The following is a 25,211-nucleotide window of genomic DNA, read 5'->3' on the forward strand; positions in this document are numbered from 1 at the left end:
CAAGTACCATAGTCATGTGACTTCCCCAAATTGTGCATATTAAATCAGAATAACATTTATAGTGAGGTGAAATTTGAATTTAATGTCTCAATCCAAAATAACAAGGATCCTCAGCATTATTTTACAGCCAGGGAATAAATACAGACTTAAGCTCAAGTATTGCTTTACTCATGAATTTTTCCCCTTAATTATAAGTTCTACTGATTTTTTTTATTATGCTAAATTATAAATCAATTACAAATACTTAATCAGTAGGTTATCAATGCTTGAGTCTTTTCTGGGAATTTCTGTCATTATCTTCTCTGTAGTAGAAGGCAGAGAGATTTTCTCTCCCAAAGGCTCATCAGAATTAGCAGATGAGGGATCATGAGGATCATTGAGGAAGATGAAGAGGATGAACTTGAATTAGTAATAATAAGTCAGAAGTGGGAGAACCGGAAAACAGTATATTTAGCTATAAATAGGAAGGATAAAATGTATGGAAGATTTAAAATGCCTACATTTAAATATATTAAACATGGAAAAAAGTGAAATACAATACATAGATATATGCATTTCTAGTTAATAAATGCATTTTCTGTTTTATTAAGTTGCTTGTCTTTTTAAAAAAGTAAAAAATGAATTTTTCATTATGACACGAATTTCACACAAAAAATCAAAAGTGCAAAAGTGACACTAGAATTTGACACTATCATCATCATTATAATACATATAAAATAACAGTAATACATTTTATTTGTACCATTAAAGAATGGACATGGACAATGTACAAGGCATTATGGCTACCTGAAGATTTGCCCCCCTACATTTATTGCTCTATTAACCCGTCTCTTATTAAGTTACCCACCACCTAAAAGGCATGACTAATCCAATTTGATTTTGTATGACGGGCTATTCTGTTGGATCAGACATCCTTCACTGGTAGATATGATTGAATTGTGGTAATAACCATTACCTGATGCAACTACAGATGGCAGTATTTGTCACTGGCCATTATAAACCTCCTCTCAGCATTGAATTCAGATAATCAATTGAGTATTTTTGAGCATATACAATTTGTTCGCAGTGTGATGAGACCAGATGTTAACAGTACTGGAGGTAGCGAAAGAGCTATTGACCGCAAATGGGCTTCCATTATGTGTCTGCTCTCAGTGAAAGGATTCTGCAATAATGACCCTTTTTCCAGGCTCAGTACATGACCATGTGGATGGACATTTTCTTGTCTGTGGCCGCAATGGATGAGCAGCAAGTGCCTTCAAAAGCACTGAATTAAAGCCTTGAAGTCTAAATGATTATATTCACTCGAGCTGAATGTTGTGCTGAATGCTGCTATTGTCCCAACCTGTTGAGAGCTAATCATAACTGCTCAAATATATATAGAGATATTTTTTGTATTTTTTAGATTTCATTCATTCCACTACAAATGCAAGCTTAAATAGCAGAACAATGTCAGTTTTTTTGCTAAATAAAGACTTAAAACTTGTATAACTGTACTTTACTCAGGATTTTCTGATTAGTGCGAGATTACTTGATAATTAAGGAACAATGGAAATTACATGTGGAGATTACAAATTGGCCCATGTGCTTGTGCTTGAGTTTAAGCGGTTTAATTACCTCTCCAGGTTTCTTCATAAGAATAACAAATAACTTTTATAACATCTGGTCTTTTCCTGGTTTAAAATGTCCAGAAGTTTATATCCGTGGAGTCTTATTAGGGGTAATTTTTGGAGACATGGCTGCACATATGTCAACTCTTTTGGAAAATGAAAAGCTGCTCTCCAGACTCCTCATATGACTCCGATAAAGAAAGCGTTTCCATCAATCTTAATGTTACAAAACGGAACACAAGATGCTTTTTAGACACCAGAGAAAGCACATAAACCGAGCAGCAAGTGTCTCACTCAGGTCGGCTCCGTCTGTTTTTTTGCATAAACATGTTGCCGGCCTACAAATTACACATTGCATGGCAGATGGTTTGTAAGACGAAGATCTGCTGCAGAGGAGGAGGGAGGTGAAGCAGACCAGAGGTGACTTATAGTGTCTCTCCCTCGTTGTACATCAGGATGACACCTGATAATGACGCCGAATTTGGCGCTCGCTTTAATCCAATGTCCAAACACCCAATCCATTACTTTAACTTTCACTGCTACCAACCTCTTTAATTCCCACTCAGAAGAAACCTTACCACTCAAGGCCTTTTAATGTATTATGATACTGTAATGTACTAGGCTTTTCAAATGTTCTCTCTTCATCTTGAAGCATGTTAGAAGTCTCCCTATTATGGCTGCAATCAATTTCGTTTATTGAGATTGAACATTATAAACCTGATGAATGCGTTGATGGCCTTCACTAATGTTTCTTATTATTTCACTTTTTTAATAGCACGTGTCGATTATGCAACCTTGCCAACATGTTTTGAACTCATGCCTTGGTTTTTGGGAGCTTTTAGGCTTTCTTTTTAGTGCATAATACATTTGAGAAAAAATTTCATTTTTTCGACAACTACCAAAGCCATTAAAAGTCTAGAAAGGCATTTTTAGCTATGATTACAAGAAGTTTGTATGCCACATGCCACATGCAGTTATCCACATTACAGGCATGGCCACAATCCCGGTGTGAAGAACACCCTCTGTGGTGCTACTGTATATTGGTTACATATATTCATAGGGAGGTCATTTTCAATGTGGCAGAAATGGCACAATATGACATTTTCATTACTTTTTACTACTTTAACATATTTTTTTTACCAATCAGCTGACCGCCACTGAAATAAATGAAAGTCATAACACATTTCCTCAAAACTGTCATTTTACAAGCTCCATGTGTTAGTATGTCTTTGTTCACTGTGGATAAGTTACTTTAAAAACTTAATATCGCTAAAGAACTGTGCTGTACATTTAATAGAATCTTAAAATGCAAGCAGCATAAGTAGAGAAATATAAGACTTTACTGTACATGATACATGAGTGATGACAAATCAGATGTATTGATTATATTCTACCAGACTAGATGCTATTCTTTACTATTTAAATACACATTTCCCAGTTACATCAAAAATGCAGCATTAACCAGCTGTTGAAACAGGACAAGTCATACATTTATAGATGTAATCAGCAGTTCTCAGTCATGCTCAAACGAGCCAGAGACCTCTATAAAAACTGCCACAGCCCATGTTGCATTATTTGAAAGCCCTCAGCAGGGGTGGTCAATCATCAGAAGCTGTCAATCAGATTTGGTGTTGTTCACAAAACTTTCCTGATTTCATTTCAAAAACCTCATCAAAAAAATGGATTTGTGATAAACTTTTGAATGTCAGTGTAAAGAACAAGGGATATGATCCTTATGATTCGTACAATTTAAACATACTCCCAAAGCAGCTGACGCTGGAAATAAACTGTATGGCTGTTGAAAAGATTGGCTGCTCTGTAATAAGGGAATGAAAAGAAAAGAAGAAATTGTGCTTAGAGTGTGCTGTTTTCTTTTCCCTCAGTTTATGATAAGTTATCTTTACTAAGCACACTGTACTTCAGACAAGGGGGGGACTGACATTTTAGAAAGAACTCCACTTACACTCATATGCACACATACTGTAGGTAGATATGAGTTTTCTACATAAGACAATAAAATGAGCTTTAGAGAACTTGGAAAATCACAGAAAACTATTTAAACTCTGAGCTTTAGTAGTTGCATAAAAAAAAATAATTAAAATATACTTTTGAAATGAACCTAGTATATTTCATTGTATGTGTTTTTTGGCTATATTTATTCAGTCAAAAAAGCCAAAAAGGAGAAATTTAAGTTGTTTTTTTTGCAGTGTCTATGCCCTTTACATTGGGCATCTTGCCAACCCTACTAAATGTTCACATTACAGCGTCCGCAAACGTAGTCAATGGACGAATTTTGATGACAGTGGCAACAAAGGGTTAGGAAAAAAAAAGGCCTGTGGGTAAGGTTAATGAGAGATCTTGGTGTAGCTTAAATGTCACTGTAGACTTTGCATCTGTCTTATACCAAGACCATTAACTTTCACTAACCTTTACCAAGTGCTGACAGTGCCTAAACATAACCACAATAGCTTCAGCAATAGCAAAAGTAGCTATTCAGAAGTTAAATATTGTTGTTACAACCAGTGGACATTGTATTGCAAGACTGGATGACTTGGCAGGAAAAAAATGAACTATATTGTGTCTTACTGGTATGGGAACTTTATTTTATTTCCCCAAAGTGCTATACTCACATGATATTGTTTTCATGAGCAGAAACCCTCACATATAACTGTAGGCGTTTACATAAATATGTTAGAAGTGGACATTCCTTGTCTTCTTCACTTGAGGGACAGAAACAGAGAATATAAGAGCCAAGGCCAGAGCAGATTGTGATTTATAACACTGTGTGAGAACATGTGGCTTCAGTAGGCTTTTCAGGGCATGAAATATGACAAACATTTTGTAGCTATGAAGATACACTGGTAACTCAATAGTAATACTGTTTGCAGTTAAGATAATTGTCCAAACACACCAAGAGAAATATGGTGGTAATAATGTTTGCCATCAATATTAGTGATTTAAAAAAAACACCCCTCTTACATCATGGTGATTGCTCTTCTTGGTTATAGATGACTATCCTCTAAATGAGATCATTTACATAATTAGTGTGGTTTCAACAGTGGTACAACAAGGCCTACCACTTGTTCATTATTGCTGTCAATCATTCGTGTAAAATTGCTTCAACTTGTCAAATGAGCTCATCCTTATTTTTTTACATGCATACATCGTTAAAAAGAACCAACTTCTCGTGCGCTGGTGCTCGAGTTTATTAACTGCTCCACCCAGCACGGATCTGCAGCCTATGTGGAATCCTTCCGTTTTAATGCTTAACATGTAGCAGACACTTCAAAGCATTTCCGAGAACCACTTGGCTCCTCTACGGGAAAGCACTTTCACACGTCACTGAAGTGTAACAATAGGCTTGTTGTCACAGAAGTATATGAAAGATACATAGCCTATAATCTTACACTACAAAAAAAACCCATTTATGGAAAAAGTCAAGCAATTTCATTTCACTTTTATCTGAAGTAGCCCTAGCTACCTTTTCTTCCAAGATGACAGTATCTTGCAATAAAGCAGACTGCTCAGTTTTTACCAGTAAAATATGCAGCAGCATAGTTTTGACTTCTATGTGTAGAAACCTGCGTGGTGATTCCAATGAAATTAAGATTTTAGCACTAAATAAAACATTAAATATCATAGCAGAGTGGTATTTGTTCACCTTGAGTGCACAAGAGTACATTCCAAGCAAACAAGTTAACAGTAATTGCTTCGTTGGTCGCAGTCCACTGAACTGCCCATGAAAAGTTACTGTATAAATTTGTATTAATCATGCATACAGTAAAAAGTGCATTGCTGCATTAATCTCTCCTGTATTCTCTGCTTTCAACTTTTTCTCTCTTGTCTTTTGTCTTCCACCTCATTCTTCCACACACCTAACCGAGCGTCTGTGTGCTTCCTAGACGGCTACCCGCGAGATGAAATCGTGTACAAGTGGAGGCGGAACTCAGTGGAGACGTCGGACCAGAAATACTGGAGGCTTTACCAGTTTGATTTCATGGGGCTTAGAAACACCACAGATGTGCTCGCGACGACAGCGGGTAAGAGAGACGCCAACAAAGGTCGGGAAAAAGTCACGAAAAAACATGCTGAACAGTATTTAAAGCCTTATAATTCTACAGAACTTTATTGAGCCTTCTGAGGAGGTCAAAAGGTCAGTTTTGGCTCCAGACTAGCTCAATCTTGCTCAAGAATGCTTCACCTTGTTTCAAAATAACACCCAGCCTCTCGAGCCGCTTGACTACCTTGGTGCCCCGAGCTTTGCGCAGGTTAACATTAGCACCATGCCCATAAATGTAATCATATAACTACAAGCTGAAAGCTCATAAGTATTCCCCTCGGGTGTAAGGGGCAAATAGGTTTTTCCACTGACATTAATCACCAAGATTAAAGATTAAAAAGGAAGTTTAATTATTCACTCCTTTTCCTTTTCTCTTCCCATGCTTTCAGTGTGGTTATTAGGCTTTGTGTTCTTTGATGATTCAATTTAGGGTTGTTGTTTGGCTGCAGTGGCAGCTGTAGAAATATTGCTGCTCCAACAGGTGCCAGTAATTATACCCACGATTGGCATGGACTGAGGAAGTTCTTAATACATTTTTAATGCTGACACGTGACCCTTGCAGATAATAACAGATTTGAATGGCGTCATCAGCAAAGAATTATGAATGAGGGAAGATAGAGACGTGACAGTGATTGTTAACCTCTCTTAACCTTGTTTATGAGTTGCATATGTTCCATCTACTTGGTGCCATACGGTCTTTTGTCTTTGGAGACATCTGCATAATGTGACCTGATTCAGCTTTCTAAGAGCTGAACCTCTGTTCATGAATATTCGAAGAACAGGAGCACTTGGCATAATTAGGAGAGAGATAACTGGGAGTGGCATCAAATTATCAAGGAGCTCATTGTAAATTGGTTGAACAGCTCTATTTTGTTGTGCTAAATGTGTTTTTGTCCCAATGCCCACACATGCCACGGCTACATCAAGTATTCTTAACAACTTTTTGCAGGAAACCATTTCTTTTTTTGCCTGTTTTTATCACCCATTAGGAGAAACTGATCAAGCATCCTGTTTATCTAATGAGAAACCGCCATTTCGTTTTTGTGTTTCTGATCACAAAAGAAAAGATGTGACTGATGAGCACTCTCATCTCGAGACACATTGATGGGCTTATAAATTATATGTTTTCCTGGACTCCCGCTGTATCGTCAAAAACACAGTCAAACTAATTTTCTGCTGAGATGCTCAAAAGCGACAGCAAACCTACACATCTACCTCATGCTGCTCAAGAAAATTAGCCGTTTTCTCATTTATTACCTCGTTTCTTTTTCCTGTTTCACTTGCTGGAGCTCCATCTCTACACGCATGATGATTAGATCCCCGGCTAAAAATACCTATCATTAATTTACATCATGACAAACTTCGAAAGTGCTGCGTTTCTCTTCCTCTCCCTTATTTCCCTCTCTCCCTCTGTCTCCCTCTCTCCCCCGCTTCATCCTTCATCCCTCATAAACACATGAGGTATGGGGCTGTTTTAATGAGAACAGAGTGGACAGATCCCCGGCCACAGAGCCACTGGGGACCCCCGCCGCAAATCCACCATCGTTATCAATTCAGCAGCGTCCTCTTCAAAAGGCCCCAATGCGGAATCCCAGACACTTCGGCGCTTTGTTCTATGATCCCATCGCAAATTCCCCAAAAGCTTCCATTATGCCCTTTTCTGTGGGTATATTGCAGAAATGCTGATGTTCTTCCTTTTCTTTCTTTACATGTCCACTGTAGAAATTCTTCAAATGTCTTTTTCTTGAAGAATCTGCAATGAAATCGCTGACAATCTCATGCCCTGTTCGGCGATTGCATCACGGATCACAATACTTATATTCCATTTGATGTTCCCCTTCTGCTTTATCTCTCATACATCCTCTTGAGTGTGACTCCTAACCCACAGCTGACCACGAATCACATTCAAATCACAGCTGGAAATCATCAAACTATAATGAAAGTATTAGTGCTTAAGGAAAAGACATGAATAGGCACGCAGAAGACTCCCTTGAGCAGCGATTGTCCATATTGAACTTGGCAACTGTGTCAAGCTTTAGATTGGTCCACAAGTTGTAGTAATAGTGATGTGCATGGAGTTGTAGTAAGAGTGATAATGAGGTGCCCTTGAGCAACCCCCAACCTGCATCATCGGAGCTGCCCAGTAGACAATCGATCAACCTTTTGTTGGACTGGGCAACTTCCAATGATCCAATGGTCAATATCTGGAACTATGTATGTGAGTAGAAAAAAAGTATTGAAAAAGTATTGGTCTATGTCAAATGTTATGTATGAACAAATGTTTAAAAAATTATAAATGTTGTCCCAACCACAACCAGCTCCTTAACGAACCTCATCCAAACTTTACCTAATGCATCACTAACATTGCTTATACTCACTTTATGCGAAACAAACGAGTTTCTGACTGAGCTGCCTTCACATCATGGTTTATTGAGTCAAATGAGGGTATTTAAAGCATTCCTAAACTATTAACTACAATGACTTAGTTCTTACAATTAAGCAGATGTGGAAGTAAGTCACACATGTGCAAGTCTCAAGTCTTAACCTTTGAATCTCAAGCAATTTGAGTCCCTGCTATACGTCAAGCAAGCCGCAATTGAAGTTGTATGAGATTGTGGTGGTCTACCCCAGTTTCCACATTTAAATCAGTTCATAGACAGTGGTCTTGAAAAGCTGTTTTATTTTCAACATTAATGAAACCTGTTGCAGCCTGCTTACACCTAATAAATCTTAATGATATTTGACATTTTGTGGCAATCAATAACAAGCTTCCTAAATGAACAACAACTCCAAAGGGCTCTGAAATGATATTATAGCCCTACATCTCTAAAGGGCTCTGGAATTATATTATAGCCCTACATCTCTAAAGGGCTCTTAAATGATATTATGGCCCTACATCTCCAAAGTGCTCTAAAATGAAAACAGAAGTAGGAGACAAACCAGCCAATAAGTTAAGTAAAAAGACACACTCATGTACCTTTCTTAGTGGGTTTTATAGTGACAGGTGAAGTTGGATGTTCTGATTTTGAGCTGCAGACTTTGCAGCTGTTCTCTTCTTAATACCATCATCAACAACATAATCCTTGAATCCAAATTTGATTATATTTGGACTAGCCCCCTCCATGATAGATGTCCTGTGCTTAAACCTCTGCTGGTTTGCTGCATCCTAGTGGGTTGCCAAGTTCGTGCACATTTCACTAGAAATCACCCAGTCGTGTTTTAAAAAATGTAGCTTCTAAATATCCAGAAAAATGCAAATGTTTATAGATAGACGTCATCTGTCTCAAGTCTATGTCAAATCTGAAGTCATAAATAACAAGTTGAAGCTGAGTCTTTTGTCAATGTTGGTCACGCAAGACTCAAATCCTCAAATTCGTGAGTCAAGTCATGTGACTCGAGTCCCCGACCCCTGCAAGTATTTGTATAAAACATTGTACAAGAGGAGAAATATTTGAGAAAATATGTTGTTTTCTTTATATCACATAAATGGTGTGTCAGTTTGGTGAGGGAGAAAGCCGGCACAATAACATTCCAGCTCACTTGACCTCATTAATGAAAGACTCTTCCCAAGAATTTTCCTCGGAGCTTCCAAGCAGAAAGTCGACCTGACTGCATGGTCTGACAGTATGTAGACAAGTGTGGAGCGGGCAAATCGGACTAATAAGTATTCTGCTGCAGCCTGTAAACAGAGGGGTTGTTACTGTCCTAGAAGACTGTAAACAGAGGGGTTGTTTGCTACTATGCAGAGTTAGAGCACAGCAATCACCACATCTCTGTGAATGTGTGTGTGTGTTATAGATAGCTATAGATAATCTAGGGATGTATATTTTTGTAGCCTCCATACAGTCATTCATGGGAGTTAAACAGCATTATCCTGCAAAAGAATAACTTGTGTTTATCCTGAATGCATTAAACTGTCATATTAAAACACTGTCTTGCCTGGAGTTGCTGAGAGGGAGGAAATGGAGAATAGGGCAGGAAACAATGAATAGATGTTTTATTTACCCCTGATGGCATATAAAATGTGCAACTGTTACTTTTTTTAATCTAACCTGCATTATCTTCCATTTCTAACAAGCTTTGGGAGAACACGCAGTCCATCTCGGACATAAATAGGTACATAATTTGCAAGTCGACACTTTTATTTGGGTGAAATAGCAAAATACACAGATTTTTATGAAAAGTCCACTGTTGTGATTAAGCTTTTCTTTGGTTTCTACGTTGCTGTAGAGAAAATTAACTAGATTATTAGCTGTAGTCTTTGTGATATACTGTCAACTAAAGCTTTTTTATTACAGCATCTGATTACATTCATCCTTCCTTAATGGGCCATAGTTATAAAATTCCCCTTTTTATATAGGCAGTCATGGGATTTACTGAATTGAAAATCAGGGATGCTTCTCTTTACTGTATGAATAAAAAGTGATTAAATGCACCATAATCATATCTCCATTTTTATTACGCCCCTTGTTGTAGCAGTCACATATTTCTTCTAAATGAGTCCATTCTTAAGATCTGTTTTCTAGGGACTGAAATGAATAGATATGTAGATACACAGATACATAGACAGATACATAGATACAATGATAGATAGTGGTTGCAGTAGATTGGAGGGTCTATTTAATATTTGTAAGATCAATTCCAAACCCTTTAATGTCATTCTTGTCACTGTCTCTTTCACACTGCCTGGTTTATATTGCATCATGATGACATCATGTGTTGGACTGTCCATTATGTGGTTTGTGACAAGCTGCCGGGGTCTCGCTCAGCTGGAAATATGACACCAGCAGCAACAAATGAAGTTAGATGATGATCAAAACATTTTGTATATAAGTTCGATTTTTTGACGTGTGTGACGTGAATGATAAAGAACAATTGCCTGAATCTGCTGTGAGCAATTTTAAATAAACATGATTTAGGAAAGCCAAAAAAGACGAGAGGAGATTTTTTTACTGCTACTAACCTAAGACCAAAATACACAGCACATTAAGTGGAGTTGACAGTAACATGATGCAACAGAAATAGTGTATGAGAGGGAAAAAGCTTGGAAAAGAGGAGGAGGAGGAGGAGGGCTGCAGATGCAGAGGGGTGTGGTTGGAAACCTGAGGCCCGCCTAGTGGAAGCTGTAGGATTTTATTGGCTAATCAGCTTTGTCCCTGTTTATTGAGCTAGGTATAAAAGGACAGAGCCTAAAGCAGGCTGTGTAAAGCATGACAAACACTGGGTATATCTCAAGTCTCTTATTTTATATTTCCTCACTCCTTGATACTCGCTTGAAACTGAAGACTTTTGAAGGCTGTCTCAAGTTTCTTACTCCTGCTCTGAGGAGTGAGGAGGGATATCTGAGGAGCCATGAGTGAAGATAGACGAGTGCAGCCTTCATAGACGTCTTTAATCAGCTGATATGCCCCCCTTTTTGGATATCAGTTATTGATTGGACACTGCAGCTGATCAGACTGATCTAATACATCACAACATCCCTGCAGATTCACATTTATTTATCTAAAGTTTTTTCTTTTCATGATCTATTATTTCCCCCCATTAACTGTTATTATGGGTAAAATTAAAGTCAGAGAGAGTCTGTCATTTGTCATCATTTCCATTCAGTCACATGTCAGGCTGAAACTTCCTCATCGTCTGGTTTGATATGAGTTACATAAGATCCTTGATCCTCTGAAACATTTTGCCTGATAAATAATTTCCAGTGTTCAAAAGACACCTTAATCATATTCTGAGTTATCAAATAATGAATTTTCAATCAGAATATCAATAATACAGATGCAAAATATGAATAAATAATGCAAAAACATTCTGCCAGTAGAAATGGTTTCTGTGCCTCTAAGCAGGACAGGATACACAGTTTAAATACAGAATACAGGTTTTTATTCATGTGCAGGTGTTTGGCTGCAGAGAGAAAACATCTGTTCTGTCAGTGATAACTGTGAGCCTTTATTAGTATTAGCACAGTGCACATGTGTGCAGACACAAATTCCATTAAAAGTCTTTACAGCTGTTAAAGCCACTGACAGCTGATCCAGCTGTGATCAGCTGCCGCCATCATCAGAAACAGACGCCGCTTCAGAGAATGTCTATAAAAACACACAGTATTTCCTCATTTCCTCTCTCCCTGCATGGTTTCCTTGTTTCTCTTCATGCAACCCTTATGGGAGGGACTAAGACTCAAGTGAAGGAAATGTGGATGAGACTTGAGATGCACCCACAGCAGTGAAAAGTTGTTGGTGAGAAGAAAGCTGAGAGACCAAAATGAAGAACTTGAAGCGTGAACTTGTGATGCTATAGACAGAAGTGTAGGTTGTGCTTCTTGCAAAAAATGAGGCAGCTGAAGAGGTTTAGTTGGTTTGCTTGGTGGACTGAGCAGAGTACTGGCTGGTTGTAGTTAGTAAAGATTTTGTTTTTTTTGTTAAGATGGGAAAAGAGATATAATTCAAGAAGACTTTAATACCAGTGGGGTTGGTAATTAGTTGCTGTCAAGATAAGTGGAAACAGTTATTGATGGAGGTTGGATAACTGGGCAAGTAGGACAAGACATTCAGATTAAGCCAGCTGGGCCAGCCACTGCAGTTTAGCCTGAGCAGATGTAATGTAGATATAGGACTCAGACATGCCACTGAGTATCTGCTCTTTGCTTGGGTGAGGATCGTATGAAAGGATGTTTTAAAGATGCTGACCTGTGGTGGCAGGATAACACAGAGGGAACTGTGAACAGAAAAACTTAAGTGAAAAGATAATCACTTGGTTTTACTGACTCAGACTGCCAAAGACTCAACTTCAGATAAGCGTGGGTATACATTTTTGCATAGAAAGACTAGATTTTATCTCCCCATCACTTACATTGAAAGCACACTAAGAAGAAATTGTCAGTATAGAGAAATGATGACAGCAAGAAAACCTGTTCCAGTGGTTATATGCATACCTAACATTTAAAATGAGACTGCCCATCAAAGCCAGTGTGACCAGCCACAGCATTTTAGCCTCAGCAGATGGAAAGTTACAGCCTTTGCAGCTGCAGCTCACAAGGAAACACTTGAGACAGATTTTTGTGTTGTGGAGGATTTCCAGTTGATTTGACTCATTTGGACATTTGAAGCCTCACTAAACTTATTTGCCAAAACATGCTTTGAAAGCGCATTAGGAAACAATTTTCTAATTGTAAGTATGAGCAAGAGGCATTACAGAGAGCACAACAATGGGCAACTGACTATTGTTTTAAGACAGACTTCAAATTTTGTGAACCTGCCCTTTCATTTCTACTCTCTCCCCCAATTCCACCCTTCCTCCATTGGATTTATAATGGCACAGTCAGGCAACAAATAAAAACAGCCCTGCCCCTTAAGTGTCTGTCCAAATACTGACAATACCTTATGGCCATAGTAAAACTACTAACAGCGTTCCACATACAGTCGTGGCTTGTATTATTGCCATTTATTTGACAACACTGTAAGACAAATGGCAGACAGCGGCAGTTCTTCACAGTATGCCAAATATACACTTCGATCTGTAATGTCCAGGACTTCACTTGCTTGCTCGTAATTCTTGTCCAATGGACTACCAGGCCAAATCTACCTTGGCTGCCAAGATGTGTGGTGTAGGTTTTTCTTTAAACGTACCCCCTCTGATGTTATCCTTGCGTCTTTTGAGCTTGAGTCGTCCCCTAAGAGGCTGTAGTTCATCTTCTGTCTTCAAAAAAACAGGCAGTATTATTTTAAATTTTCTGCATAGCTCAAATACAAGAAATATCCGCCAGGGACAACTCTTCAACTAAATTACTGACAAGACAATTTGATTAATTTATATTTAGCACCTGTAAATTATTAACTTATCCATTGTACATTATCTAGAAAGGCAGCACAATCTACTTATAATTAAAGGCAACAAAGTGAGTCTCGGATGAGCACTTCTGAATGGCTGCAAAAACTGCACAGAAGGAGTAAACTTAAAACAGATTTACAGTAAGGACTTGTTTGAATAACAGCCAGATTTTAAGCTTTATGTCAATGTGCCAATCAAATTTATTCAGAAAAATGAGGCCATGGAACTCACAGTGAAAATAGTATTTGCTCCCAATAGTGACACTCACTACTGAGCATGAAGCAAATATACATATATAACTCAATCATAAGCTTAAAGGTGCAGTGTGTACAATTTAGTGGCATCAAGAGGAATAAACTTGGCATAAATAGAATATCATTTTCATAAATATGTTTAAATGAGTGTATAATCCCATGAAATGTAGAAGTTTTGTGTTTTTGTTACTTTAGAATGAGCCCTACATATGGGGCCCACCATGTTGCACCATGTTTCTACAGTAGCCCTTAACGGACAAACTAAACACTGACTCCAGGGAGGGCCTTTTGGATTTTTCGCAAGTTTCACGGCCAGTGCAAGTTCTCCTACACAACTGGAAGGGAAGGGGGATGAGCCGCGTATTTATTTAGCTGTAATCTGCAACCTGACCACTAGATGTCACTAAATCCAACACACCAGTCCTTTAAGATAAATACACAACTAAAAATTCTGACCTCAGAGATGTCGTCAAACTTTCATGTCTGCTGTAGGAACACTAGTTGCACTTCATCTTACAGGACGACTCTTGATGCATCTGTTCAGTAGGCAAACAAAGAAAACATAAATGTAATATGTTTAACAGCAACACAATCCTGTGTAAACAATTCTGGACAGTCACATGTCATAATTTATATGATGTCAAAGTCAATTTTTTCCATGAGCATGAACACACCACCAGTTCCATAAAGCAGTAAGCTCAATAGGATAAAACGGGTGTTTTTCGGGGATTTTGACCTTACTTTGACAGTTTACAATAATGAAATCAGTACAGTCACAATCAACATGAAGATACTACAGTTATTTCTTTCAAGTTGTCTCGAAAAATCCAGGCATGTCATAAAGAAGTTAGTGGTTAATTATGGTTATATACTGCTGTCAAGTATACAAGTATTTGATTACCCCTATGTCAAAAACAGGACAAAACAGTAGTAGACAAAGTTCTTAAAATGGTAAAGACAGCTGCATTTAGCGTGAAATATTTATGAGTCATCATGTAAGAACAAAAAAATGTCTGTGAGCTCACACAGAGAAAAGTATACTTCTAGGGACAAAGCAGCCTAAATTACATACTTTATCAACTGTCAACCAAATAACATTCATCAGCTGTTACCCACGGTTCATTTCATTTCATTATTCAAGATCCAAAAGTCGCCATGTATCAGGCACTGGCTTCTAGATATTTAAATGTAGTTGAGCTGATGAGCAAAAAAAAAATCTGAATAAAAGTCATTTTACTCTAAATATAAGGTTCTTCGAAAGCCTTACAGAGGAAATTAATGGGTTGTGGCTAGGTTTCAAGAAAAATATAAATCTTTTTCTAAAATGTCAATGTGGACGTCTACGATACATCTACCTGTACATTGGATAAAGAAATGTAGAAAACAATTCCATGTAGTTTTGTAGATGACAATGTCCTATCTTTGTCTGTGTCAGTGTGTGCTCCATTGCTGTGTTGGGGGTCCTGGTAGTTGAGGTTATATCATTGTTTCTGTGATGTACCATCTTTCTCATCAATGTTGATGGTTCCATGTTATTAAGGAGGTAGAGGTTTACCTGCTCAACGACTTGGCTACTCAGGTAGTGAAGTTCGGTTGATCCCTCTGGTGCTGGCTTCATGGACATCTGAGAGGTGGTTCCAGGAAAGAAGATCAACAGCAAATCTCTTGGAGACTCTGTTCTTAGGTTGAACTTCAAATGGTAGACCTCACAGCTGGAAGCACAAAATTACTGAAAACCCATCTTTGAAGGAAAGGTGTAAAACAGTCAAGTGGACAATCTAAAATAGTCTATGATCTTTTAATGATTATACTGTATGTGACCATTACCAGATATCCTCATACTTTTTTACGGATATCTTGTTATATGCGTCTTGATCATATATATTCTTGCACATCCTTGCATATCTTGCCCACAGAAAAGAACCTTTGAGATAGAGAAAAATAGGGAAGACAGCAGCACATATATCACATGCTTTTTTTGGAACTTAGCAATGCAAAAGCCAGCAAAGCCATGGTAAATTCTGCTTCTGCTGACTTAAGCGGAGAAACTTTGTCAAACTGTGTTTTAAAGTTGTATCCCTCCCAATCTATCCCACTGATCAAAGCTGGGATTTACAGATAAGCTGTTGGAAAGGTTTTAATCATTTGGTAATTGCACCATAGCATTAAATAAAGGTAATTGCCCATTTGGAGGAATTTGAAAGCATGCAATCACAAGAAATCATTTGAAGCTGAACAGAATCCTTGAATCTTCAATGTTGACTTCACCACTGAATCTTAACAAGCCTTTTTTTTCTCCAAACACCAAACACACATTAGACAGTGACATACCGGGAAAGTTCAATACTCCTTTTTGTGCAGGTCTATCACGACTACTGGTGGATAGTAGCAGCAACAAGCAAGAATATGAATTATTATAGCTTGTCAATGTCTCAAAGTGGCAACATGCATGGAGGAAAGTGCATCTGGCAGAGAACAATTTTTTCCTGAGGCTTTCTTTTGAATTACCAATTCTCTGACACAAACATGATTCTAAAAATAAGAAAAGAAAAAATTCAAAAAATCTGCTATATTTACTTTAGAAGTGAGTTCTAAGCCACAGGACAAACTTTTGAGCTTGTTTTTTTTTTTTTTTTTACCACTGCAGGTGCATTATACCTACTTGTAAGTCAGATATAGGCATAGTTCAAAATTCAATATAACAGCTGTCAAAGTTGAGACCTTCCTGCCATTCAGATCATCTTATCTAAGAAATAACAACAGTAAAAATTAGCCCATAACCAACATGGCATGAGAACATATGTACACAGTTATACATATTAACTACCTTTAAATATGCTGCCATTTAGCACTTCATTGTAGGCTGTTCAGTGCCAGGAAAAATGAAAAAAAGCATCTACAACAGGCAGAGAAACTGGTACAAACTACAAAATAAAAATGCCCCTTGTAAGAACATTACTTTCAATTCAGATTAGATTACCTCCACACAGTCACCATTAACAAACCATTTAGGTGTGATAACAACGTGCATTACATCAAATTAGGTGGAAAGCACAGCTCCAATTGCACCCATCACCACTGGCTGCAACCACCAACCATTTCTGGTGCTGTGGATGTAGCCATTACTGTGGCTAATGGATGTTGTTGCAGCTATATGGATATTGCTATGGCTCTGATTTTGAGTGATTGGACAAGATATTGGTCAGCACTGAAAAGCCAGACACTCTTGCATGAACTTGAATCTGGTTCTTCTATCAGGACATGTGTTACATATTAGAGCCAGATCAAAAACCACTATATTTAGATCTGTAGAAATCTGGACTATATTACCAGGGAGACTCCAGAGACTCATTAAAATAGTTACAGATTTGTGAAAGCTTTATTCTACTTGTGAAAAATGAGTGGAATAAAGCTTGTTTTGTGTTTTCACAAATAGACAAGAATTCATCAAGGAATACATACAAGAATGGAGAAAAATAGTGAAAACTTTAATTTAAGAATTAAAAAAAGGGTTTTGTTTGGATTTTTGCTGCTTAACTAAAGAGTTGCAATACAGCTGAATATCAATAAGAAAGAGAGTGAAGTTGGGTTTTCTATTCGTCCATTTAATTATATGCATAAGGAATTTGTCTGGGGCAGTTTAATTGAAGAGAACATTCTTGTCCATTTAATTATTTTCAGAATACATTGAAATATGCTTGTTTTAATATCCAGTTTTCCTAGATGGTAAGTTTTATATATTGTTAATGCTTTTTTCAAGTCACCAAAAATAGAAGACCAGACAATTTACACTAGAGTTATATTGATCCTTACAAGGATATTCATAATCTGCATCTAAATCCTATGAGATATTCCTTCTCCAATACGTAGACTGAGTCCTATCATCAAGAGAATTCACTAGGTCCTATAAAGCACATCTTAAAGTGGCATCACACACCAATGCAACAGGTGATTCAAACTGCAGTAATAACCAATCTTCAACTAAATCCATATCACTGAATAAACGCAGTTGTGTGCTTAAACTATCTTTTTTTTATTCCATATGCCATATGTGTTGCTCTTATAGTCAAAAGTCTACATTAATAACGATTGAGATAATTTATTGATGGATAGTAGAAATTGAATCCCACTGATTTCACTAAATATGTATATGGGAAAGGTGTTTCTTTATATGCAATTTGGTTCTGTGAGCAGCTAAACTTATTCATATATGCATAAATATCTAACAATAAAAAATGAATTTAACAACTTTCAGCTAACGGCTATTTTGGCGACGGATACAGTTTTTGTAGCTTTGTGTTACAAAAACATCCCTACTGCTATTCGTGGTATAGTGTTAACTAAGTCTTATGACTGGACACAAATCCGGTAATCTTTGTGCAGGATTTGTGAAAACTGAACACAAATTAAGCAAAAAATCAAATAAAGAGCTCAAACCCTGGAAGAACTGCAAATCACCACTACTTCCACGTCTATCATTTACATCCAGTAATGTGTGCACATACATGCATATGCACTTTGCAACTGTTTAAGTGATAAACAGTCATCTGCACAGGTGCCACCGTGATACAGTGCTCTTTATTCATTGCACCTGGCAATAAAATATATAATTATTTCAATTCTGTGTAGAGATGGGGAGGTGAGATTCAGATTCAGCTGTAGGTTAAGGACATCTGTACAGATGTTTTATTCAATCCGACATCCTTTCATATGCCTGAGTGGCGGCAGACTATCAAACAGCTTTCTTAATTAATATTTTTTCTGATGTACAGAACTTTGTCAAGGTTAGAGAACGATGACTTTTGTTCAAAAAATGTTGTAGGTCAATATCTCTGTATGCTGGCAATAACAAGCATCCCATTAAAGAAGCAGCAGAATAAATTGTGTCACTCTCTTCATTTTTCTTCCTTTCACACTGTCAGTGCCATTGTATAGCAGCTCAAGTTAGAAAGAAGTTTATGTGTTTTCTGGGCTTCATTAAACTTTTTCCCTCTTTCTGTCCTGCTCACTTTTTCCCAGCTACCTTCCCTCCTCCTGTCTCTCTCCGTCCTTGTCTTCTTCTCTCTGGCTGCCTGCCTTCCCATTCGATCCAGAGTATCTTACTTTCAGCCAATTATAGACCTCACTCCAAACTGTCAGAGAAGGAACTGAACATTTTCTGATGTCTTGTGAGACTAATGACAACTTTGCCAAATTTCAGTGACGTTTATCAGCTCTTCACTGCACAGAAATGATCTTAATTGAAGTTACAGAAGAGCTTAGATCATGGCACAGCTTCAGACACTTCTGACGATCTTATTGGAAAGTTGGGCTGTCATCACTCTGAAATGGTTTCAGTTAAACTTCACTGATAAATAATGCCTAACTTTTTGTGTGGAGTTCCCCTGGGGTCAGTTCTCGGTCCCTGTCTGTTTAGTAAATGCTTCACCTAGACTAAAATCTATTAATAATCTGACTATAACAGCTGTTCTGATCATATTCAGCAAGCATATTCAAGTTAGTACAGCCTGCCACCAATAATCTCTCTCTATAATTTGGTTTGGACTCTGGACTGTTCTGATGACCTGAGTTAAGAGCACAGCACGATGTCGCCCCCAGCTACATATCAGAGCTTTTTAATTACTCATGAGCCAGTGTGCTCAGATTTACATCCTCAGGGATGACGGCCTGTGGTTCATGGCTGGATAAAAAAGTGTAACTTACAATATAGCAGGTTCACCTTTAGAGCAATGACACCTCAGAAAAGTAGCCATTTTTCAAAACTAGGCTGTCTATGTAGTGGAAAGCTAGAGATTGACAAAGAGTTTTTTCCTCTTAATATGATGTCCAGTTGTGTCGTTCTTGTGTGTAAGAACAAAAGAAATGAGCTGGAGTGACTTATTATTTATTCAGTAAAAGGATGCAGGGTTATCTGCCAGAACATTTTGATCACAGATCCACTCACACATTTTGCTAATGTTGGTTGGAGTGTGGTGATATCAGTTCTGTCTCCATTGGTGTACACTTGGCAAAACAACAGTACTGTTCGCCATTAACTATCTGGCTGTTGGCCTCAGAAGCCTCTTCCTCCTCCACACGCTGCTGGCCTTCATTGCACAACATTATATTTGGGTTCATAAAAGTAGCCCTGAATATCAGATGACATCATGAAACTTACTTACTTGGAACATAAGGCCAAGACTGTCTGCTTCCATCTGGTCTTATTCTGGGCAGCCTGTTGAGCCTCGTCCTAAGTTAGATTAGCCATTTTCAGTTCCAAGGTCACAGTTCTTTGCCAGGATGTTTTTGGCCGCCCTTGATTCCTCGTTCCAGGTGGAGTCCACCTCAAGAACGGTGGCCATGGTCCATTCTGAAGACATGTCCAAGGCATTGAAGCTGCTGATATTTAATTTCTATTATCACATTGTTCTGGCCTATTCTTTTCTCAAACGTAGGCATCTCACAAATGTTGAGCCGTTTTTGTGAAATTAATATGTTTTGTGTTGTAGACCAACGTAGCTATAATACATTGATGTGAGACTGGGTTGCACATTGTGACAGTTTGTGATTTTGTACAGGTCCTAATTGGAGATCTATTCTAGTCAATTGATGCCACCATTGTGGAATGCATTGACCTTTTACAAGGCTCTCTAAACCACTCGTCAGCCTTCTGAGCCATACAGCACTAACTAATGAAAAGCCTTTTTTATATACTGGTATTCCAATATTCCCTTTTCTCTATCACTGATGAGAAAATTATATTGATGCCTAAGTTTGAATGCACCTGTTTGCCACTCCTTTGAAGCAGAGGGATATTTCAATACAGGGAACAGAGAGGGAAATTTAATATGGACTTCCCATATTAGAATTATAGCAATGAGGTTGAGAATAAAAGTTGACCTTTAATATATAACCATACTACAAACTAAAATTCTTATATAAGAAAACAATTCAAATGGAAGTATTTGTGTTTGGAGTCTTACTTTCTTGCATTGAAGTTGTAGTGAAGTGACAGTCCTGTTTTCGCTCCCTCAACAGGTGACTACGTGTTGATGACGGTGTACTTTGACCTCAGCAGAAGGATGGGCTACTTCACCATCCAGACCTACATCCCCTGTATCCTGACTGTGGTCCTCTCCTGGGTCTCCTTCTGGATTAAGAGCGACGCCACGCCTGCGAGGACGGCCCTAGGTATACAAACAACACCACCCATGTAGCTTGTTAAATCAAAAGAGTTCAATTCAAAAGGTCTGGTGTAACTTAATCCTCCTTGAGAGCTACACTTTTTTCTTTATATTGCTTCTCTGCTACACCCACCTATTGGCAGATCACTCCTTTCTTGCCTGTGAAAGATCAGCAGTGGGGAATAGGGTTGATGTCCAACATTTTGTCATGCTTTTGCTTTATTGAAGTGATTAGAATACCTCTACCTCTCCTTGCTATTGCTTGTTCAATCTGTAGCTGTGTGAGTCTAATATGAGGAAAATGAATTAGAAGTTAGTATCAGGATTTAAAGCTTCTTTTTAAAAATGTCCCTTTAATCTAAATTTTAGACAGCTTGATAGCAAAAGCAATAATCTCTTTTTTTTGATTGGTAGCCGCAGTATTATAACTCTTTGTCTTTGTCACAGTAGTTATTACCAGCTAAAGCAATCGTATTACTGGAATAGTTACAGTAAATCAGTCAACATGCCTGTGGAATGAGAGAAGATGACAAATGAAGAAAAAGCTGTTGTGTATCTCTGTGTGTTCATGTGTGTCAAATGAATATGCATGTTTCACTGTAACTTTAGTTGGGCATTAAGCCATCTTGAGAATGTATGCCCCATCAGTGTTGCTTGTTCCTCTTTCATCCTTGATTGTAGCACTAATCTTATTTTTCTTTGCATGACTTGATGATTGTTTTTGAATTATTTTCCTCCTCCACTGCATGCCTGCCATTAGTTCATTTGCTTTCCTGTGGATGATGGTCTTTGTGCAAGGTGATTGGTTTCGTGTTTGAGGGTGAAATTGGAGGTAAGTGTCTGACAAGTTGATGCCCAAATAAATAGATATATACTGTATGTTATGCCATCAAAGATTTAAGTCACACAGTATCCACCTACAGTATAGTTCCCAATAACTATCTCTTAAAAGTTTTGAATTTTATTTTCCTTTCAGGCTTAAGTAAATGTAAATTTGGAGAAATGTGTTGAAGAAATGACTCATCTAAACACAGACATTTAAAATATTATAATTTTGGGATGGTGCAGCCATCGAGTTTCAATTGGCCATTTAGTTTCAACATTATATATCTTCAATGAGTTGGAACAGCTGAAATGTGATAGTGATACATGATACTATCAGGGTGTGATTTTGTCCAATTTTGAAGCTACTTAATGGGGGAAAAAGGTGAAAACTGTATATTTAGAGGTTAAACTGTTAAACAGAAAATCCCTAATTTAATGCCTCAAATCAACTAAAAACACTCAAGTTCCTGGGGGGAAAAAAATTGTAAACCCTAAATGGAACTCTGTAACCTAAAGAAAATCTTGACCTACATCATCTGTCTCCCTGCCTCTTCTGCCTTTTTCTCATCATCACAGACATGGCAACATATATTTTACCTTATAATTCTACCTCTTTATTCCATGACTTGACTGCCCTGTACACCATTTGGTAATGTATTATCATGCTAATTACATTTACTGGCAAATAAATAGATGTTTAAATTAAATTAAATTGATTTGATACAGTTTAATGGCTATAAGATGGGCATCTAATGCTAAAATGAAAGTTTGAGACAGCCAAGCCTTTTTAAAATGTACCAACTGAATTCTGTCCAATAATTTGTCACACTGACTACTTAACATTGGCCACCTACACAGAACATATACATGTTATTTTGGTAGACTCCCCACCAGGCCCGCTGAAATTTTTCACAGTTCTTTCTGACACTTCCCTGCAGATGCCAAAGTCTCCACCTCATTTATTCATTGTGTCAACTGGACTGCAAATAAACACCCTTCCCCAATGTTCACATTCCTCTTACTTTGCCCAGGGAGTCGGTGGTAGTGCTACCTCCACCAGACCTAACTACTTAACCTCCACCACCCAAGTGGTCTCTCTTGACCCAAGAACTCAACCCTAGCCGACTTCTGCACCCGCCCCAATGTCACTTGCGTTGGGACAGTACTCACAACTCTGAAGTGTTTTAATTCCGCTCGGTCCCCGCTGCCCTTCATCAGCCTGCCAGTCAGACAATATCACAGAAGGTCATCTGGAATGTCTCTGTGGTAATAAAGAAGTTATATTAGAGTTTTGTCCCCAGTCGTTATCAAGCCCGAAGAAAAAAAACTTTGCTGATAGTCAAACAATAAAGTCGCCTCGTGTTGTATCAAATTCAATAAGCTAGCGTAACAGTATTACTCAAGCATATGCTGGGCCAAATGGAGCCTTTCTGCTTTCTGCTGTTAATGAAAGTTGATCATAATAAGAGATTGTGTTCAGCTCCTCTCAGCTTAGCTTCTACTGTTAGCTTGATGAAAGCTGACACGATGACAGTTGAGCATCAAAACAGCGTGAGACCAGATAAGCTCAGGAGAGACAACAACACAAATGTTTATTTTCACTGTGAGTGTTAAGAGATGCTAATAGGAGCTGCAGATGTGTCTTGAAATACCACTGCTCTCTTGCTCTTCACCAAAAGATAATTAGATTTTTTTTTTTTTTTTTAATCTACTAAATGTCTCATTAGTATTAGATTAACATACAATGGAGAGGTTTTACTTCAAATTAATTTGGCTTGATGACAACAGCTTTTTACCAGTGTAGCAAAGATTTAGTGTAATTTCATAACAGCTGTAGCTACTGGGGTATGTATGTAACCATGTGTGGTTTTATTCAATATATTCAGTCCTCCCAGCTTTCACCTTGATACTGAAACTGTTATTCAATGTGCTCACAAGGTGTCTGCCTGTCTGTCCATCAGTCTGTCTTGCCTGCTTGTCGACAACAACCAAAGGCAGTGAATGCTCACAGTACGTGGGTGGTGGTGTGATACATGACCAAAGGCAGTAAAAGGCTTGTGATCTCCCCCAGACAACAGGTATCACAGTGAAGCAAGCTGTCCCAGGCCTGATAAACATCCACATTCAGCTCACCAACAGAAAGTCATTTAGCCTTTTATTTTCTAGTACATCGCCCCTGTTTTAAGGTCGGCCTGAGACCTGATCCCAAGGCTGAAAGGGGGAGAAGAGAGATAAGAGGAAGAAAAGCTAGGTGCTAGAAAGGGACAAAACAAGAGTGTAAAGCAAAGTGAAGGCCTCTGACACGTATCAGCAGGGAGAAATGTCACAGTGAGGGAGGGGGATCAGTGGAGAGGTCCAAGGAAAAGGCAGGTGATGCCACTGACTCTCCTCTCCCCCCCCCCTGCAACCCCGCCCCCTGGAGGCAGTGTGCCTTGACAACCTGCTAACATGTTCCAGGTGGTATTTCCAAAGAGCTGTCACTCACCTGCTACACCTTCGGCTGAAAGCAGCGGGCTAGAAGTAAGAGAGCTGAGCTCAGGTTGATTCCCATTAGACCTCAATCTCTGCAGCTCAGATGGATCTTGACAGAGATACGAGGGATTGTTGATGGGGAATAAATCCACCCCCAAAGGCACAAGTTGAGAATGTAGAGCTGTAGAGGGTAAAAGCGAACTGTGGCACTGGAGTTAATTGAAGTGGGTGGTTACATCCATCATCATGCTACAGAGTAAAACAGAATATCCCATCCTTTAAGTTCATTTCAAGGACCAATTTATCCTAATTCAAAGGATCTTCAATTATTAAGCCATACTGATATTTTCAATGTAATGTGAGATTTTCACATTATAAAAAAGCATCATGAATGAAATGTTTCGATACGTCTTAAGATAATTAATCTGCTGGTTCCATCACACCAGAAAGCGGTGGCACAACACTCTCACAACATAGGCAATGTCGGAAGCTTGGTGACGAAGTGGCTACAATGTCGACTTTTGGTCGTGGATAGTTTGTTTGTCATAAGATAGAGACGAAGAAAAAGGTTCTATTGATGTTGCATCTTATTTGTCTGAATATATTACATTATTAGCCCTTTTTAGAAATTTAGCAGTTTATCAGGAGTCGTTGAAATAGATGCATTGAACTCTATGAAAACTTCAGATCATGGTACTTCTATTGAAACTGATTGATTGTGGCCCATTTTTTGGCTGTTATAAATACTGGTTTAGCCCTTGCACTGCATAATTAAGTCCTCAAAATAAAATGACAAATTATTTTGTATGTAATTGTCTTCCAGAATAACACATAGAAGCATTTTCCGATCTGACACTCCATATCAGCAGGGCGGTATCTTTTGTCAGTGCCTTCCAAAACCATTGCAAATCAAACTATGTTGCAAAGAAAGATCAGGGTTAAGTTTAAGTGACAGTTTAAGGGACAATTGAGATCATGGGTTGAAAGAAACTAAATGGGA

At 38.2% G+C, this 25,211-nt stretch overlaps 1 protein-coding gene across 1 annotated transcript in view; it reads left to right on the forward strand.

Moving 5' to 3' along the window:
• Positions 1–25,211, forward strand: part of LOC134006596 (gamma-aminobutyric acid receptor subunit gamma-3-like) — a 95,084-nt gene that overhangs the window by 61,759 nt on the left and 8,114 nt on the right. Inside the window, exons 7-8 of the mRNA XM_062445521.1 lie at positions 5,510–5,647; positions 20,769–20,921. Coding sequence (XP_062301505.1) covers positions 5,510–5,647; positions 20,769–20,921 — 291 coding nt within the window. The remainder of the gene's footprint in view (positions 1–5,509; positions 5,648–20,768; positions 20,922–25,211) is intronic.

The sequence above is a fragment of the Scomber scombrus genome, chromosome 24, assembly GCF_963691925.1.
Source record: "Scomber scombrus chromosome 24, fScoSco1.1, whole genome shotgun sequence".
Lineage (NCBI taxonomy): Eukaryota > Metazoa > Chordata > Actinopteri > Scombriformes > Scombridae > Scomber > Scomber scombrus.